Source organism: Magnolia sinica, chromosome 6, assembly GCF_029962835.1.
Source record: "Magnolia sinica isolate HGM2019 chromosome 6, MsV1, whole genome shotgun sequence".
NCBI lineage: Eukaryota > Viridiplantae > Streptophyta > Magnoliopsida > Magnoliales > Magnoliaceae > Magnolia > Magnolia sinica.
In genome coordinates, this window is record NC_080578.1 from 98,987,039 (window position 1) to 99,007,356 (window position 20,318).

Sequence of the window (20,318 nt, forward strand, 5' to 3'; positions counted from 1 at the left end):
CGCCGCCTTAATTGGCATTAACCCTCCTCCCAAACACAAGTGCCTTCTCTTCTAACTTCGTAACTTTCTTTCAAATCTTATATTATTCAACAACAGATTTCCACCACTCTTACTATATTTTTTAGGATTAAAATCATAGATTGAAGTGATTTAGGTGAATAGAAGCTCGGATAGCCTTTACATATGCAGTATGTATGCTCATATCGATCAGTACGTTTTTCCCACAAACCAGGTTCTGTTACATAAAACATCACTGTTACTTTATCCTTAAAACACTAAAAATGCAGCAAAATAACGTAAAAAGGCAAAATATTTGATAACATATTTACCTTGCTTGTTGCATCTTTTGGATCCTTTGGGAATCTCTTAATGATCTCTCGCAGACCTTGACCGATTGATATCAAACCAACGACAAATGAATAATTAAATGAAGCATTTGCTATGCCAACTTACCAACTAATAAATGGGAAAATAAAAAACGACAGGCCCATTTTAATGGCCAGCAATAATGTTCAAACTAACCTGGAATTTATTGCCTTCCGCCACGACTGTGAGATCTGTCAGACAGGAAAAAAGATGGTACAACTTTTAGCACAATCTTCTAATAAATTACAAAATGGGGGAAAAAAAGGTTTAATGTAAAATAAAATGGAAGACAAGGACACAACTCACCTTAACGCCCTTTTCCCTCCTCCTTTACCTGGGCTTGGTACCGGCAATGTAAGAAGTTGCATTGGCGGACTTAAAAAAGGGCTTAAGCTCCATTTGGTTTGAGAAAAAATTATATTTATAAAGATTGATGTTATGACCAAATGGAGCATAAGACTTATATGCAAATTTACTAAAAGGTATGATAAGAACTCTTACACTACAAATATGATGACCAAGTGACCACCTGTAAAAAGAAAAGAAACGGAATGATTTTACAAAGTGTATTGGTGCCAAAAGGATGGAGAACATATAAATACTCACCAATCAATACAGGCCGGAATCGTCGAGCTAATGCTTTACCCTTTTCAAAATGCATCCTGTGTTCATAAATAGAACCTGAAGGTTCCTAATATGTGCCGCCCTGCAATTGGATGAGCTCAAGTGTATTGTGCAAATTTCAAAACAGAGTAATGGGTGTCTATACTGTGGACCCACCTCTCATAGTTGTGAACTTTAATGTGAGTAAACATTGGTTGGATGGTCAGAACTAGCTGATCAATGATGATATCTAGACTACAGTAAATAGAACTACCATAAATAAAACAGAAGAGATTAAATGAGTTTAGATGTGCCCTCTATGATTAAACTAAGATAAAAGTATACTTAATCCAAAAGTCTGAATCCATTTAGTTCCAAATACTTAATAAAAAATCCTCCCATTTAGTCATCATCCATTTCTGTCTACAACCTACAAAAAATAACAACAATAAATCAATGAGTATTCAAGATCTCATACAATAAGTTCTACTGCTTAAATAAAATAAAATAAATAAATAAACTTACCATACATAAAGTAGTGGGCCAAGCAATACTCGTTCCAATTGCATCCCCAATTGTTTTATATCGTCCATGGGACCTTATCAAATCCTCATCAAGTACCATTGCCACTTGAACAGATACTTTCCAGAAACCAACTCCAAGTTTATGCCCCCCTACTTTTATCAGTGGATCCGTGCTCAAAACAGTTCCTTTAGCTACAGTATCCCCAGGCCTTACAATACTCTTAAGAAGAACTTGAGTCACATTAGTGCAACTCGTAGAATTCCTCTTATTCGCCAAGTCTCTCTACAAATGATAAATCAACGTCAATCATCGTATACAGATTGAACTATGTATAATTGAAAACATATTACACATAAAAATATACATGTATATAATATAATTACCATAGGGGTTGTAACCAAGTGACTTGATGATGAGGACGGTTGGTTCAAGTTGGGATTAGCTGAAACACCTAATATTGTAGCTAGATTAATGCTTGGATTCGTTATGGTGGACATGAATGTCACCATAGTTTCTTTCAAGGATGACATTTCAGCCATAGTTTCTATTAGGGAAGATATTTGAGCATCTCTATCAGCCATAGTTTCTCTTAGGGAAGATATTTCAGCATGCAATCCCTCATATTGTTCATCTCTCTTCTGAGCATTGGAGGCCATCCCTTGGGACTGGACATTGTGGCTCTGAAGTTGCATCAAATAAAATCCAAAGGAAACTTACACAAGTCCTGTCCCAAATATGTCAAATTCCAGATGAATGCAAGAACGATCAGAAGCTGGAGTGTGAAGCTCCCTCCTCAATGCATTGATCATCATCTCCTAGACCCACAGGATCAAGGCGCTTCCTACCTAAGAATATAAATAAATAAATAAATAAAAATGCTAAGCATTCACGAAAATTACTACACACTGTAAATGAAAGGAGAGGAATAAGACATGCAAAGCCATCAATCTATGTGTATGAGAAGGGTTTCCAAGAGAGTTCCTACCTTTCCCATGTCACGAAAAATTACTACACACTGTAAAGAATCCTGTCCAGGATAAGGAGATGCTTTGAAGTGATATGTCTAACTCCAAATGTACAGACCATTGAATAACCTATGCCCCAACTTGTAAGTGTACCTGCACCAATATCAGGTTATAAAAAAAGATTTTGAGGTAAGGCATAAACAAAGGTTTCCTGACAAGCTACTTCAATTTGAACGTCCCACCATTAAAGACTTCCTAAAGCCTAGTGTAATGTTTCTTAATGTTTATTTATCATCCAACCTATGAATAAGATCATATAAATCTGGATGAAGCAAAACTGATCATCGGGTTTCAACCACAAAGCCTGATTGCAAAACCAACAAAGCTTTTAAATATTGCTCAATTGTGAAGTGCAAAACAAAATCGGGCAAAAAAATTCAAAGTTGCATTGACTTAATTAATTTATTTTCTGCTAAATGGAAAAAAAAAAAAAAAACACTTGCAGTTCAAGATGATGATGATGATAAAAGGAACAAATACTATTAGCTGAAATGATAGAATGCGTAAATTGGAGTTCCCCTATAACACAGGAAGGAAATTTGATCATATTCTGTTTGATTCCATGGATTACATAATTTAAAGTAACGTGCAAATTTCAAGCAATGCAATAGCAACAAAAATGGCTAGTAGTATCTGACCTTATGGTAATATGTAATTGCATAATTGAAATTATCCTGAAAAGGGAAACAACAATCATCAAGACATTGGAATTATTGGACTGAAATGGAATTCGTCTACAATTGAGAGATAATTGCTTTCTAGGTACAAAGGCAAGAGTAAGAAGCCCTTCAGAATTTGGATTCATCCAGAGAGAAAAGGGCATAACACATTGCATCCACCACAAAAGGCGTAAATACCCAAATGCACTAAAAAGAATATATAGATTGGTTTTGCTGATATCCGGCACTCAATATTGCAAAACCAGCTTAAGTACAAAAGCAATTGGGGCAAGCCTCTTCTATCTAGATTTTTTTTATGAGCTGAAATGAGAGCCTCTTCTTCCTACACAAGTGAAGCAAGAACACAGTTCCAAACTCAAAAAAAAAAAAAAAAAAAAAAACCATTGCATATAAAAAATGCCTTCTGATAACTGGCTACAGAAAGATGAAGAAACGACAGAAAAGAAGCTTGGAGTGAAAATAAGCCTACCTCAAGTCATGTGACGTGTTGTGCCTCAGCCCTGGATATTCAAGTAGAAAACCGAATGACAGCTGAGTTCTGTTGACATGAGCCAGCCAAGTAATACCAAGTCAATGCAAATGAAAGTTGACTCAGAATATAGCTGTTTTGAGTTGATTTGGGTGAGTCCCAGGTCAACTAGCTTAGTTCACAACAATGAGTCAAACCATATAAAATGCAATCGTACAAAAATTAGAATGCCAAAAAATAGTTGAAAGAGTGATTTTGTTGACGTACAAAGCTAATGAGAAAATGAGAAAAGAACTTGCTTGTGTTAACGTTGTTGCATCTGCAATGACAAATGGCACATTCACAAAGAGAGCTAATGTTTTTACAAGCAATGTCTTCCACGTTCTTACAATTAATATTATCGTATGTAAGCAAGATCAGGAGCCTCAGTCCATGTGGAGGCAAAAATCCATAGATCCTTAAGGCAAGCACCAAGAATAATGTGATAGATAAATGAATTAGCAGACAACCAACACTTCCATGCCTTTATAAAGTAGAGGTCATACCTGAGCCAGTTGGACCCATCAACGATACATTGCTTTTCTGTAGCTCTTCCAAACAACTTTTTATTATTATTAAAGATGCGTGAAGTTTAAAAAAGTGCATGCTTATATGAATGTATGATGGATGGAGCATATTCAGTGGGTGAGTTCAGGACTTCCAAAAGGTTAGAATCCTCCTTTCAAGAAGCCCAATGGTTTGATGAAGATGTGGAAAGTCGGGTTGCTGATTGCCATGATCAAATGTAAATCCAGAAATCAAGGTGTCTCCAAGATAAGATGACTTCCAGGGAGAGATCGATTTGGTTGGGTGTATTGAGCAATGAGGAAGCTTCCAACAAGGATAGATTTTGTGCATGTTGATGTTGAAAATTTTCTATAGGCTAGAAATAAAACTGAGAAACAACTCCATCGAATCAAAATATTTAAAAAACTCCCAAAGCCTATTTGAAAATTTCAGTTGTTCAACTGAAACAAGAATCAGGATAGAATAGAAAACAGATAACAATGACAAAGAAAATGTGTGAGTAGAAATGGAGCTACTTGAAAATTTTTAAGCAGATGTGTGATCCTCGAGTAGAATCTTGATCCATCACTTCATGAAGAGTGTCAAGAACAACCAATATCAGACAATTACCATACGAATGATAGAAAAATGTCAGTTCTTCAAACCAATTCAATCACTCAAATCGGAAAGAGTATAAAATGGAATCAAAATTCTTCTTCTATAAGAAGCATTAATTGAAGATTTACACTGCAAGGAATTCTCCATCAGCTGAAACATTGAAGGCAGAAATAGGGTCACGGACTATTTTCTTTGATCCAACTCTCTCCCATGATATGGTGTTCCAAGAGACATATAGGGTTTGATTATCATCACTACTACGAGAAAAACGGAAGAACCCGAAAACCTCACCCTGAATTTGACAGACGTATCCAGCTTAGATTCACAGATACAAGAAAAAAATACCAAATTATTTTTTGATGCTGCAGAAGTCGTGCATTAATATCTCATTCTCACAAATAGTTCTTGGATGAAAGTAGTATCGTCCTCCAATGAAGGAACAACTTGACTTAAAATAGCATATTAAAAATTCAAACTAGAAGAAACCACCTTATCTGGGAATGCATAAGTATGGAAGTCGAGGATCTCACTTCCACTGTTCCACATTATTTGCATGAATGATGGAATTGAGAAATGAAGCTACGGCCTCATTTGGTAGACTTGGCAAAATAACATCATAAAATTAGAGTGAATATGATAAGAATACCACTACAAGTACAAACAACTTAAGGCTCGGTGGTGGGAATATATAGGCTTAGAGAAAAGAAACTCAAGGCTGGAGATTTTCTAGCCTGAAGAGGTGAGGCTTACAAAGTTGAGCAAGAATACCAATGGCTACCAGAAAACATCCACCAGCAAATGTAAAAGATAGCATTCGCAACGCTGAAGAGCTCCTCTGCCACAAAATGAAACAGCCATCTAAAGATTAGATGCTGATGTTAACAACGCATATTTTTTCAATGTCATTATACAGGTTCCACTCATCACTCAATGCTCAGACCTTAAGAAGAAGAAGAAGAACAAGGGAACTTCAATACCTTACTCTTTGATAATTTTGAAATTTCTGAAACCAACCCAGATGAGAGCTGTTTGTTAGGGAAGGTGTACAGATCTTCATAATATAAATCCAGAATTTTTGCCAATCCAACCTGTAAAAATCATGAGTTAGCATTAAATCCACATTAAGCTTTCATGAGACTTCAATCTTTTGAAATAGCATTTTATTTGCAAAAGAACCATGCAAAAGTTTATAAACTAAGCTGAAGTCTCTCATCAACACTTGTTCAAAATTCACAACATGATGCATAGCAGACAACAAATTTCCACCTTTGACCACTAAAAAGACAATGCTAGAATTCATTTTTATAGGTAAAAAAAAATGCCAACATTCTCTTGAATAGTTGCACAGTGCATGAAGCAAAGCAACAACAGACTTAGGTGTGGGAGTTGGGAAGTGTCTACTTCAAAATGTTATCAAGTATCAGCATCTAGGAAGTGGGAGCAGGAGCAGGAATTTGAAGCGTGACTCAAAGTGGGAAGAGCGGTTAGAACTCAGAAGAATCGTGCAACTAAGCCCTCTTCAAATAGTTACAATTTAAACAATCCAATGCCCTGTAAGACGACAAAGCTTAAACACCACTGGAATGCAAGTAACAAAAATTTTGATATGGAGCCAGCATCATTTGATTCATTAATACAACCTTGAGTTTAATTCTAGAACTCAAAAGAAAGTATAAAACATGCAAAGAAGCAAACTATTGTGATATAGCACATCATCGTATGTAATGGGCCAGACTCCATTTAAAATGGTGGTGACTACTCACATGTGGCACTAATGCAAAACTATCGAGACCACGAGCCCCACTGTGTGAAGCATGTCTGCGTAATCATGTAGATCAATCAGCCAGCATATGCTCCACATATGTAGTTGAGAGGATTTGTGGTGTGCGACGCATGATGCTGCCATCTTTAAATCATGATAGACGGCATTGGGAAGATCTGTTCTATCTGCCATCTAGAGAAAAATATCTACAACTCAAATAGTTTCTATACATAGTAGCATTCAAGGAATAAAGCCATATACACACAAGTGGGCCCCAATGTAGCACTCATGGAATAAAGCTTATTCTACAAAAACTTGTAATAACTTTTATGGTGTGGCAACCTTGATGGATAACCTTGATAGATAGCAACAACTTTGATGGATAGTAACAACTTCTATGGTGAAGCTGCCTTGATAGATAGGTTGGATGTCATACACACACAAGTGGGCCCCAATGCAACACTCATGGAATAAAGCTTATTCTACCAAGACTTGTACAGGAACAGTTCTCAAGACCATTCATGTGTACAAGATTAAGTTTCACTCATTTACATCAAATTCATAGATCTCAATCTCAGAACACACTGCTAGTAAAGAATGGGAATGTATTTATGATTGTTCCTTTCTTAGAGAAAAAGAAAAGGGCATAAGATGCTACTCAAGAAGCTTTTGCACTAATTTCTTTTCCCTCTCATCAATTTAAATCCCAACCAAGTGTCATAAAGACTATACAATAAAACCATTTTAAGGGTTTGAAATAAGATAAAGTTAGCAAAAACATAGCATAACTATATCGAACATGACTGGGGTTGAAATGAGACTAACTCTATATAGGCCTGCTAACAAGACTTGAGACATCGGGATTCATAGGCATGCATGTTAACATGGAGCGCATGTAGAGAGCTAGGCTGTTTGTCAGGTGGGCCCATTGTGAATTCCCTGGCCCAAAAATCAAGCCAAATGCAGCATGCACTCATATGATAAAAATCTAGGTATAAAAAAAAATATATAGAAACAGATTTAAATGCGGTGGAGGTCCACTTGTTTAGATTGTGGAGAAGCTAATAGTATCAGACCACTAGACCTGATTTCTTTCAGATCCATGGAGAAGGAGAAGAGAAGTTGAGCTGACATGCATAATGATGTTTGCTGTATAATCAGATAGGAAGGGAGAAGCATTGTGCAATCAAACAAAAGTAATTCAGATGTTCTGTTCTATCACCAATAGGGTTAGAAGAGATGGAAAATAAAAAATAAAAAAAAAGTGATTCTAATGTTCTGAAATAGTTAATCGAAAGAGGGTGCCCCAGGTCTAGCCAGCATATTTGCTTTAGGTGTGAGGGCCTATTTGTTTACCAATCGTGGTTGAAGCATTACTTCAAACGTGTAGGGGGCCATGGACAGCGGCGGACATGGCTGCCGCTGCCATGGATGCTGCCCAATTTCTGGCCATCAAAAGAGAAAAAATAGAGAGAGAGAGAGAGTACTGTTAAGTGCCTTCTCAGATTTCTTTTATTCTCTTCACCGTTGATGACCACGTCCGTAGGTTACTGGGCGTACTCGATCTGTAGCTGTAGATCTGATCTAAGAACCCTGAGAATGAGAAGAAAGGAAGAGAAATAAGAGAGAGAATGAGATTTGGAGATGGGAGATGGAAAGTTCCAAATCAAAGATGGGAGAAGCGCAGGAGACGAGAGGGAGAGATGATAAAGGGAGTGCTAATTAACCAAATAAGCAGCAGCAGAATTCTTTTGGAGAGAAGAGGCGTCCCTGATGAGGAATAGAAAGAGGGGAGAAGGTTTTTGGAGAGAAGAGGCGCGCGGGAGAAGAAGCACCTTTTGGAGTTTGGGCGGGCGATTTGGGGAAATATATTTTAGGTTTTTTTTTTTTAATTTGGAATGTGTAGCGGTGGCTTCATCCTACACAGGCGGCCACATAAAAACGCCCCTAATTACCATCTACAGTGGCGTTTATTATGGCCGCCTGTGATAAAAACGCCCCTAATAAGGGTATTTCTTGTAGTGTGAGGTCACCGCCATGCGGGCATGGGAAGAGGCTTTCACATTAACCTTATCAAGAAGTTGGATAAAAGACAAACGGGGCTTTGGAAAGTTTTAGGGTATGTTTCATTTTGAGTTCAGGCCCTGAAATGAACCGGAAAAACGGAGGGACCATCTGGATATAAACCACATACATCATGTTGGGCCCCACAGTTTCCAACACATCAACATACCAGCCGCATTCATCGCGTTGGTAGATATGGACACCGATTGTGGGGGAGTGGGATTTGGTAGTGACCCTTAACAGTACTAAGGTCAGTAGTAGTCGGTGTTATGTGGGCCCTGCCATGATGCATGTATTTTATCCATGGCGTCCATTCATTTTGCCGGCTCATGCCCAAAAATCTCTGGTGGACCACACTGCAGAAACAGTGGTTATTGACACCCACCATAAATAAATAAATAAAACTTCACATGTTAAAGGGACAGAACTGGATGAAGGGAAAACATAAATATCAGCTTGATCGAAAACTTTTACGCCCCATGAAGTTTTTAATGGGGGGCATTCAACTGCCATTGTTTCTTGTGGTGTGGTCCACCAGAGATTTGGATCTACCTTATTTTTTAACTCATGTCCTAAAATGAGATGGCAAAATGGCTCATTTTTTAACTCATGTCATGGCAAAATGGATGGACATCATGGATAAAGCACATATATCATGGTGGGGCCAACAGAGCTTTGCCAGTACCTAGGTCAGTCCACGAGGGGTCACTATCCAATAATCCAAGTCCATGTCAAAGAGGTTGCAAGTTTGAATCTAGCATAAGTAATCTTTTTTTACTTTTAATTAAAAATACTTCTGACTAGATGATTGACACAGACTGAGTCAGGGTGAGTCGAGTTGACCGAATTAGTGGGTCAACTCAACAAGTTTCCAGGTAACTGGGCTGAGTCACCAGCAAATTCCAGTTTCCTGCAGAAATCTCACAAGTTTCAAGTCAAGTCAACAAGTTTTAGAACTATGGTTGGAAGTTATTCAGACAAATACATTGGAGAGGTTCTACTTTTGAGTTTTTCGTTACTAATCTTGACAGGTTGAGAGAGTTATCATCTTGTTTCCTTCAACAAAAAAAAAACAAAAACCATCGATCACCTGAATTCTTTCATGTTCTTCAGTAAATCTGAGAATTCTGAACTATTTCTTGATTGAGGTAGTCAGAGAAACTGGATGTTACATGCATGCAGCCTTCTTGGAAATTTTCTACTAGGCTGCATGAATTCTGTCAAACGCACGCAAATGTACGCTTGTACTTGAATCAGAAACATCTCTGGTTTGAAAATAATAACTTCTGTATTGATTTAAATTTCTCTCTGTATAAAATCAGCAAACGAGCAACAGTCAAGGAATGTAGGAATAATGAAAGGAATTGAAAGCTTGCTTTGATGTGAGCTGAACTGAGTAACAAAACTGTATATATTCATCATAAACAGTTCGTTATTGGACTCAAACAGGTCCTTGAGTAGTCAGGATCTCTTCCAGATCAATCTACTCCAATCACCATGGAAGTGGGACATGCAGAGTTTTCCTATAAAAATCAGACAGGCAGAGCAAACAGATGTGAGATAGAGTTGTTTTGAATCGTCCACTACTACCTACGACTTGTTATTATTAGGAGTTGGTTGGTCACTGGAAGCCACAGTAGTTGAGTTTAATAGTAAAATGATCACAATGGTGGCAATGAGCATTTCCGTCCCCATTTTTTATTTTTTTTACACACGCACACACACCCCACACACTCACGCTAGGGGAATTTCACCACCTATGGGTACTCGAACCCTTGACCGGGAGTTGAAACTCCTGACAGTCTACCACCCGAGCAAGAGCACCTAATTCCACATGCTGCTAGCCCTGGATATAAACCTATACCAAGGAGATTGGAAAAGCTTCTCACATGAAGTTTGCAAATTGACAATGCCTAAACAAGTGACCTGCTTTTGACTACTCGAAAGTTAGACAAAATGCCCATATCTAAGACATCGCCATAACAACATCAGAAGGCCATGGATGCACCGAAATTTGGAGAAAAATCAAGCTGCCACTGGCCTGCACCTAGTCTCCATCAATGAATCCACTGCAAAATAAACTATCCCGAGCAGACGGCAACAACTAGCCACTAATGCATAGATTGACCATTAACATTGGACATCATCTGCACTCAGCTAATTAAAAAAGAGAAGAGGAGAAAGAAAGAGAGAAACCGGCTCCAACTGCATCAATTCGAAAACCAAAAGATCCTGCAAGGCATGAATCACGAAAAGTGTCTGACATCTGAGCAGCCCATACAAATAACACATGGGGCAATTCGATTTGATGATAACAACCAAACTCTATGAATCAATCAAAATTAGAACAGATCCTTGGGGATGTTACTGGCCTGCAATTCTGCACCACAACTTAAAACCATGGAATTTGATAGGATACTGCCCAGCAAAACCCCACCGCTCATGGCAAGCATAGCACCACCAAATTCACTCCCATGAGCTGAAGGATTGAAGGATAGAAGCCCACAGCGAACAGCAAACCAACTAGGCATATGAAGAATAGAAGTGAAAATTCTTGAAAAGGGCAATTAAAGCTCTTTAATTGTCAAAACAAGAAGCTGCAAATCAAATATGGAGCCTTAAACCAAAAGCCACATTCTATCTTCATCAACACCAAAACTCATGACTAACACATTTTCAGAACTTAAGCAGAAAATCCAATAGCAGCAGAGATCGTCCTCGTCGTCATCTACACCCTCTCCCATGGCTACATGGATAATGTTCAGCCATTCCACTCAATCAAGGGCCTGACTTTCATCATGAATCTGAAAAATACTAGCAGTAGAGATAAACAATAAATGATAAATTCCAGCCACTATATACAATTCCAACAATTGATCACTACCACATTTGCAAACAAGGAGAGAGAGAGCAGGGGGTGGGGTGGAGAAGACCCACATCATCCCCCTCCTTGTTGCCCAACATGCACATCCCAATGCTACGTTCTTCATCATAGTCCAATATTATCATCATAACCATATTCACCACTACCATCATCATAATCAAAATCATGGACATCACATTCAATAGAAAAAGGTATTAAAAAACATTAAAGGGGGAGATAAATTCTAGCTCAACAAAAAGAGAATCACCAAAACAAAGATGGAGAGGGAAAGATCGGAGTGACCGATTACTACCATCAGATTGTAACTTCGAACTAAACATGAAAATCAATTGTTTGTCACATTGAAGGAGATTAAACATGCATAAACTAATTAAAACAAACAAAAATTACTGCAAACAGAAGAAGAAGAAACCAGCATGCATCAATTATGTTAATGTTGATGAATGTGAGCGTACAATCGTATAGCCCACCTGGATGATAGTAATAAGGACCGTAAAGTTGTACGGCCCACCTAGTCTCTTTATTTATCATGTAGCCTCTAGTCATATTTGGTACACTTACAATGTACATGTTAAATTGCAATAGGTGGGAGGTATTTATTTCTCTTTCTTCTCTTTTCTTCTTCTTTTTTTTTCATGAACTTTGATGATTTTATTGCAAAGAGGCCAAAGCCTAAAGAGTTACAAGAAAAAGTTTTTTTTTTTTTTTAAAAAAAAAAAAAAGAAGAAGAAGAAAAAGACACTACAAAAATCTGCCCAATTTTAAGGAAACTAATATGCCACGATAGCCTTTGGTTTGATCGCCCATTCCATGATAAGCTCTTTGGCCATGTTGATCTACCCTTTACCAACACCATGCCAAGACAAAAAGAAAGAGTCTATGGAACACGGCATGACCCACCGAGAACCAAACATGCCAAGAAATCCCTCCCATACTTTCTTTACAACTATGCAATGAATGAAAAGATGATTCACTGATTCCTCATCCTGGTAACACATAAAACACATTCAGAAGAATCATTTTTCTCTTGCACAAATTGTCGACTGTAGGCACTTTGTTACTTCACAGTTCACACTAGCCAAGCTAGCAGCCATCTTCAAAGGAGTGCCATATCTCCAAAGATTAAGCTGTGTGACTAACCCTGTTGACATTTAACCTGCAACTGATCATTTGGTAGATAGATTTAACTGAAAACTTGCTAGACTTTTCTTCTAATCACCACATCAAATCTCTTTGTAAGGCCAAAGGGCACGCCTAGCACAACATTTCCAACAATCTCAACAACTCCTCTACCGGTTCTTCATTTAAGTTTCTCCTACAAGGAGGAGCCCAAATAACTTCATCTCCTTGGAAAGAATAGCACCTTGCCACTCACAAGTTAACCTCTTGCAAAATCCCTGCTAAAAGGAGGAGCAACTCCCTCAATTTTTTATTATGTAGCCAAACATCCTCCCAAAATCTTAACCCCTCACCGTTACCCAAAGAAACCCCCACTCCTTCCCAAACCTAATTTTTTAGCAAGGCCACCGCTTTCCAAAGAAACAATGCCCGATACAACAATGATCCCTTAATCCACCAAGAACCTTTTTGAAACCCATACTTTCTTCCCACCACTTCTCTCCATAAACTATCATCTTCGATACCAAACCTCCACACCCACTTACCCAATAACGCTAAATTCATATCTCCCAAGACCCTAAGACCAGCTCCTCCTTGATCCCATAGCTAACACACTTCATCCCACTTTATAAGATGAAACTTATGCTTTTGTTTTGCCCCCTTCCACAAGAAATCCCGCCTAATTTTTTCAAGCTTCTCCACCACCACTTTCGGATACTTAAATAAGGGCATGTAGTAGACTTGTAGGTTAGACATTGCCGCCTTAATTAGCATTAACCCTCCTCCCAAACACAAGTGCCTTCTCTTCTAACTTCGTAACTTTCTTTCAAATCTTATACTATTCAACAACAGATTTCTACCACTCTTACTATATTTTTTAGGATTAAAATCATAGATTGAAGCGATTTAGGTGAATAAAAAGCTCCGAGGGTCATTTTTTTCAAAAAATAAATAAATTTGTATTTATGCCTTTTTTCGATTTCTAGTTCTAATGCTTGATTATGAGGAGTAAATATTAGATACACGTAACCATGTTCATAATTTCACCAAACAACCAGATACAACACTCTCACCAAAAGAGTAGACCGTTATGCTGTCATAAACATGTTTTAAAAAACGAATACATAATTGGAATGTTTATATTATTCTAAATTGTTTAAATATTATTCCATAACTTTTCAGGAAAAAAATAATAATTCAGCCATTATGGGGGCCGTAACGGTCGTTATGCCCCTAGTATCGGCCATTAAGGCCTATGCCCATATTGGTAATGGTGGTGACCGTTACAACCACTATTACCTATACGAAATACCTTGCCTAGAAGCTACTATCTGAGTCTTGTATTGTTTATAATTATTCCTAATTTGCACCCTCTTTTATGGACACACCAGATGATGCACGTTCCAACTTATTATCTTGATAGAGAAACTACGCTTGCCCTTCTCTTTGTTGAGCTCCACTCTTTCTTCTTCACCTCATGAGAAACTGTTGGATCAACCCTTGCCAAACTCCCTGTCAATGCCTCTTCATCTTCCTCTTGCCTCTGTAGATCTGACACTAACGACACTATACCTTTACGAATCATCATCGCTTGGTCGAAACTTTTAACTGACTGCTGCTCAATGTAGATCCCATTGCACTCTCCAAACTCTATCTAATCCTCCAATAATTTCGAGACGGAAATGTTCGATTGCTCTTGAAGATATTCTCTTTCTCTTAGCAATCTGAAGTCGAAAAAGAATAGAAAGAGACAAACCACCATATCGTTATATATTAATTTCAAGCACATGCCATCACTTAAACTTTCCCCCATCTATGTGAAGCAAACCACGCGTGTGGCTCCCAGTTGTGTTAACAGAACCACTCGTAAGACACCTTCCACATGCAATGAGAGGCCCACATTAAAAGTTCCTTTTGAAACTTCACTACGCTGAAAAAGCTTTTTTTTTTTTCTATGATATCACCATCACATGTCACCATTATCTTCTCCTTCATTAAAACAAGAAAAGTAAGCTTACTGCTCGACCTCTCATTTAAAGCATCTTCACATCCCCCATCTATCGTTATATATTAATTTCAAGCACATGCCATCACTTAAACTTTCCCCCATCTATGTGAAGCAAACCACGCGTGTGGCTCCCAGTTGTGTTAACAGAACCACTCGTAAGACACCTTCCACATGCAATGAGAGGCCCACATTAAAAGTTCCTTTTGAAACTTCACTACGCTGAAAAAGCTTTTTTTTTTTTTCTATGATGTAAACATCACATGTCACCATTCTCTTCTCCTTCATTAAAACAAGAAAAGTAAGCTTACTGCTCGACCTCTCATTGAAAGCATCTTCACACCCCCTCCCCCCCACCCCCCTCTTTAAAAAGAGACCCACACCCGTTGAAAGCTTCGACCGCGACTGACATTAGTATCAATACTACTAAAGGTGTACACAAGTCGAACCGAGTTGAGCTTGGCATAACTCGGCTACGCCACTAGCTAACCCCAGCTCGAACTCGACTCGGCCACTAGTTGACCCCAGCTCGAACTCGACTTGGCTCAGTCCTCAAGCCTGACTGGCCAACTTGGCTCAGTTCGGTCAGCAGCTCGGGCCAGTTCGAGCCTATGTGGCATTTTCACAAACACATGGAGTGTACTTTCAATTTCTTACTGTATGTAAAACAACAACAGCTGTTTACAGGTATTTCATCAAACACCTTGTAGGCAACATCAAAATCAAGAAAAAATGGTATTTGTTTCATATACATACCTTCCTTGCCACCAGCCAACACTTTATTGAGTCATTTCATCAAACACTTGGTGAGCAACATCAATATTAAAGTAACCGAGTCATCTAACTAGTTCGATTCGAGTTGGGGTTCAATCTGAGTCGAGTCGAGCTCGGGCAAGCTTGAACTCGGTTCGAAATTTTTTCAAGCTAAAAAATCAGCTTGACTCGGCTCGAACTCAGTTTCGAACCTAGTCGAATCGAATCGAGCTTTTTCGAGTCGAGTTGAGCGAGTTAACCGAGCTAAATCGGTTCATGTACAACCCTGATTACTGCCACGCATCAACACCTCTTCTCTTTTATTCTCCTTACCTTTCTGCTCATCAATGAGGGACTTACAGCACAATGATTTATCATTCCATCATCTTCGACATCCTGATTTGCCATCAACGACGAGCTCGAGCTATCTTCCTCTACACCTATAACAAACTCCTGAGATTCCTTTTGCAACTTTACAAAAATGTTATCATTTTCGACTCTAATTCGAATATTTTTCGGCACCATTTGCAGTTTTTTCTTCCTTATTTAGATCCTAGCAAAAGGAATTTTCTCACAATATTCGAACAGTAGATCCATCTCCACTACCATTTCAATACAAGCCTCGATTTCCGTGAACACTTTGTTTATCCGAAATTCCAAAGGGAGGTCCCAAATTTGGATCCAAACATTGTTTTATGATTTAAGTAAATATAAGCAAGAGGGTGGGGGGCGTCCAACACTAACTCTCTCTTCCTTCCCCTTTCTTTCTCTCCTCTCTTTTCTACTTTCTCTTCTATCTTACATCAAACTAGATGGTATTAGAGCGGTAATCGATCAAGATCCAATCACTTTCTTTTCCCTTACCTATCAAAAACCTTCTCTTCCTTTCTTTCATGTTCTCTTGTGTTCATAGCTTTTTAAGAAACTTAGGGTTATTTCTAGTGCACTTGCCTCTTCAATGGCCTATGTGTGAATGGTGTTGGTGATGTGTATGTGATCGTAGTTCTTTCTAGTATTTGGTTAAGGCGTATGGGCTGATTGGTGCATCCTGTATTGTGTATGCATTGTGTTGGATTGTGTGGCTAAAGCATTCAAGTTTCTAGAAGCATTAGCCCTTACTTTTATAAGCATTGTACATCCATTTCTTCTGGTTTTTATTGCCTCTATTTGTAATGGAGATGAAGGCTACGCAAAAATCAGGTTCATAAATCCAACTAACTTTTTGAGGGTTCAAATATCCACTATCAAGTTAAATGGCCAGTATTCTAAATCTATACAAGTCTTAACAGCCAAGGGGAACAATAGGAGAAATTGGATGAAAAGAAGTAAATATGATGAATGGATTTAGGACAATGCTCAGATTGTGACGTGCTTGTAGAATAGTATGGAAATGTTGTTAGAGATGTTTCTAGATATGGCAAATAAGGTTTAGAATTCTCCATGAGTAGAGTTGTACATGAGTTAAACCGAGTCAAGCTTGGCACAGCTCAGCTCCGCTCGGTTCCGCCAGTAGCTAACCCCAGCTCAAACTTGGCTTGGTTCAGTTCTTGAGCCTGACTGGCCAGCTCGACTCGATTTGGTCAATAGTGTGGGCCAGTTCGAGCCTGTGCGACATTTTCTTAAACATGTAGGGTGAATCTTCAAATTCACACATAATGCAAAACAGTAACAGCACTTTACAAGTATTTCATCAAACACTTGGCGAGCAACATCAAAATCAAGATATGAGGGCAATCTTATAATGTAAAGTTTTTTTTTTTTTTGATTTGTTTCGTATCCATTCCTTCCTCACCCCACCAGCTGAACCCGCGAAGAATCTATGCACCCGAAACAACACTTTGTTGAGTCGTTTCATCAAACACTCGGCGAGCAACATCAATATCAAAATAACTAAGTCATCGAGCTGAATCGATCCGAGTAGATTCGAGTTGAGGTTCGATCCGAGTCGAGTTGAGCTCGGGCAAGCTAGAACTCGGCTTGAAATTTTTTTGAGCTCCAAAAACCAACTCGACTCGGTCCGAATCCAATTTCTAGCCGAGGCGAGTCGAGCTTTTCCGAGTCGAGTCATTTGAGCTGACCGAGCTAACTCGACTCGTGTACATCTCTATCCATGAGAGATGGATTCATAAAAATAAAAACATCACTCAATCCACACCAATTATTTGAAGAGGTTTTTTACTTTCCAACAAGGAGATAAATCGCTAGGTGAATATTACTAGAAACTCAAAGGGACATGGGAGGAGTTGAATGTGTATCGACCTCTTACAAGCAAGGTATTACCTAACAGTAACAATGGTCATAACAGATACTATTGTTAAAATTATGGTATGGGCCGTTATGGAGAGAGAGAGAGAGAGAGAGAGAGAGAGAGAGAGAGAGTCGATGTTGAATCAATGTTCACCAAATCGCCTCACCTTCTCCATAAGGCACAAATTTATAAAGCATTCCCAAGTATTCTTGACCTTTTTCGTCCTCTGTGAGCAAGCCCACTAACATAGTTGCGGTGGATGCATCCACAGAAAAATGTCTTTTAGCCATTTCCCTGAGAAGTTGCATTGCCTTGAGGATCTCATTCTTTTGTAGAAAGCCCCTAATTAAAGCATTGAAGGTGACACTGTTTGGTTGGAAACCCTTCTCTTCCAGTTGCAAGAACAATCCATTAGCTTCCTCCAAAAGCCCTTCTTTACAGAGCCCATTGATTAACATGTTATATGTCCTAACATTATTCCCCAAGCCCGTGGTGGAGGCCCAACTAAAAAGCTCCTTCGCATATTTAAGTTCCCTAGCTTTGCACATCCCATTGATAAGGACATCAATAACTTTATTATTTGGTTGAATTCCTCTAATTTGCATCTCATTAAGTAGTTTCATTGCCTCGACAGGACGATCACTTTTACACAACCCATCCATCAAAATGGTGTATGTGATGAGATCCGGACATTGTCCATGAGCTTGCATCTCATTGAAGAGCTCTTGTGCAGCCACAATTCTCCATACCCGGTACAGCCCACCTATAAGAGTGTTATAAGTAACAACATTGGGCTTCAATCCCTTACAAGGCATTTCTCGAAAAAGCTGCATAGCCTCGTCTACCATCTGATTCTTGCAATAGCCGTTGATTAACATGGCATAAGTCACGACACTAGGCTTATGCCCTTTACACACCATGTGATCAAATATCTTTAAGGCAGCATCCATTTGGCCAATAAAACAGTAGCCATTCATCAATGCACTATATATGATTACATCAGGCTCCACACCTCTCTGGATCATCCATTTTAGTAATCCATGGGCTTCTTTAACCATTCCTTCATTGCAAAGAGCATTCACCAGTATGTTGAAGGTTGTCACATTGGGTGAGACTCCTCGATTCGACATTTCCTCAAACAGACTCATTGCTTCTTTCCACTGGCCTAAATTGCATAGTCCATGAATTAAAGAACTGTAAGTGACAACATTCGGCAGAATCCCCTTACTGACCATTTCTGAGAAGAGGTTAAGCGCCTCCCTTGTGAGCCCATCTTTGCCTAGCCTATCGATGATTGAGTTATAAACCGGAAGGTCAGGACTACATTGACCTGCGCCCTTCTCCATTTTCTGAAGCAACCCAAGAGCCATTCCGTTGTTCCCCGACTTGCAAAGACCGTCGATTAGTATCCCAAACGACACCACATCATAAGGATATCCCATTTCTACCGTCTTCATAAAGAAACTACTCGCTTCCCCAATCCGCCCTTCCATGCAAAACCCCTTAATAAAAGTGTTCAGAGTCACGACATTAGGCTCATGGCCACGTTTCAGGATGTTGCTGAGAACAGCGAAACCAGAACCAATCCCATTCAAGCGGCAAGAACAATTGAGAAGAATGCTCCATGTACAGATATCAGATGGGATCCCTAACCAATTCATCTCCCGATGCAAAGAAATCACGGTCGAATAGTGTTTCATTTTAGCAATAGTAGTTAACAGGCGATTAAAGGTATGGATTGAAGGCAGCGGCTGCGTGCGGACCATACGATTGAAGAGGCCCACTGCATCCTCTAACCTCACAAAAGCACCGGCTCGAATCGAATTGAATAGATCATTCACCAAATGGTTGAATTGGGTTGGAGTCGGGATCTTGTTCTCTATGATTTTAGAATCAAGGGCAGAAATGGTAATTTCAATAGAAGCTGGAGAGGAGAGAGTTTTACCCTTTTGAGCAGCGGCAGCGGCAGCTCTTCTCGACGACATTTTACGAAATCGAAGATTTTGAGGGTGCCAAACGACTCCTGATGAGGGAAGAGAAGAGAAGAGAAGAGGGGATGGTAGTTGTTGTGGTCCTGTGGAGTGCGGCTGTCACCCCGGAACCATTGATGTGGGTGCGACCCTGACTGTAGGACCACTTCGATGTATGTATTGTATATCCACGCCGTCCATATGTTTTGTAACTATATTGTGGAGCATGGTCCCAAACATGACACAGATAAAAATTTCAGGTGGACCCCACCACTGGCAGGGAAGCGGATTGGCTGGTGTAGATACGTGTCGTGCGAAGACGACCGCCGACGCTCTCCTAGTTGTACGAACGGTTCAAAGGAGATTAAAGTTACATGGCCCCACATTGATGTATTTATTATATCCACACCGTTCATCCATTTTTTGATATCATTTTAAAGTATTACCCAAAAAATGAATCATATCCAAAGCTCAAATGGACCACACCTAAAATATCACGGGATAATGATTTTCACCATTAAAAAATTAGTAGGCCCCATAACGTTTATTTTCCATCCAATCTATTCATAAGGTCAAGAATACCCAGATGAAGAGGAAAAAAATTCGTATTGATCTGAAACTTCCATAACCCCTAAAAGAGTTTCAATGGTAAACATTCAATCCCCCATCACTTTTTGTAGT

The 20,318-nt window shown here is 39.1% G+C and overlaps 1 protein-coding gene and 2 long non-coding RNA genes across 4 annotated transcripts; all 3 read right to left on the bottom strand.

Annotated features, from left to right (window-relative positions):
* Positions 1-2,170: 2,170 nt before the first annotated feature.
* On the bottom strand, positions 2,171-3,833 carry LOC131249226 (uncharacterized). Its single transcript, XR_009172742.1, has 4 exons — positions 3,669-3,833; positions 3,158-3,521; positions 2,480-2,612; positions 2,171-2,339 (listed from the first exon to the last, which is right to left on the bottom strand). It is a non-coding gene; the product is annotated as an uncharacterized LOC131249226 (long non-coding RNA).
* Positions 3,834-4,284: 451 nt separating this feature from the next.
* LOC131249227 (uncharacterized) lies at positions 4,285-9,732 on the bottom strand. The gene is made up of 4 exons (XR_009172744.1): positions 8,322-9,732; positions 8,082-8,187; positions 5,810-5,920; positions 4,285-5,667 (listed from the first exon to the last, which is right to left on the bottom strand). It is a non-coding gene; the product is annotated as an uncharacterized LOC131249227 (long non-coding RNA).
* A 1,471-nt stretch (positions 9,733-11,203) lies between these two features.
* On the bottom strand, positions 11,204-19,982 carry LOC131249225 (pentatricopeptide repeat-containing protein At1g63330-like). 2 transcript variants are annotated; one of them, XR_009172741.1, is made up of 2 exons: positions 19,613-19,982; positions 11,204-11,462 (listed from the first exon to the last, which is right to left on the bottom strand). XR_009172741.1 is itself a non-coding variant. In XM_058249871.1 (2 exons), the coding sequence occupies exons 1-2, from the start codon at positions 19,650-19,652 to the stop codon at positions 11,455-11,457; spliced, it is 1,827 nt and encodes a 608-aa protein (XP_058105854.1). In that variant the 5' UTR covers positions 19,653-19,775; the 3' UTR covers positions 11,204-11,454. The 2 variants fall into 2 exon arrangements, 1 of the variants encoding a protein (XP_058105854.1); XM_058249871.1 differs by having other exon boundaries at positions 17,834-19,775.
* Positions 19,983-20,318: the final 336 nt, after the last annotated feature.

Excerpts from the sequence above, each read along its gene's own strand:
- LOC131249225 (XM_058249871.1), bottom strand. The coding sequence starts at position 19,652 with ATGTCGTCGAGAAGAGCTGCCGCTGCCGCTGCTCAAAAGGGTAAAACT.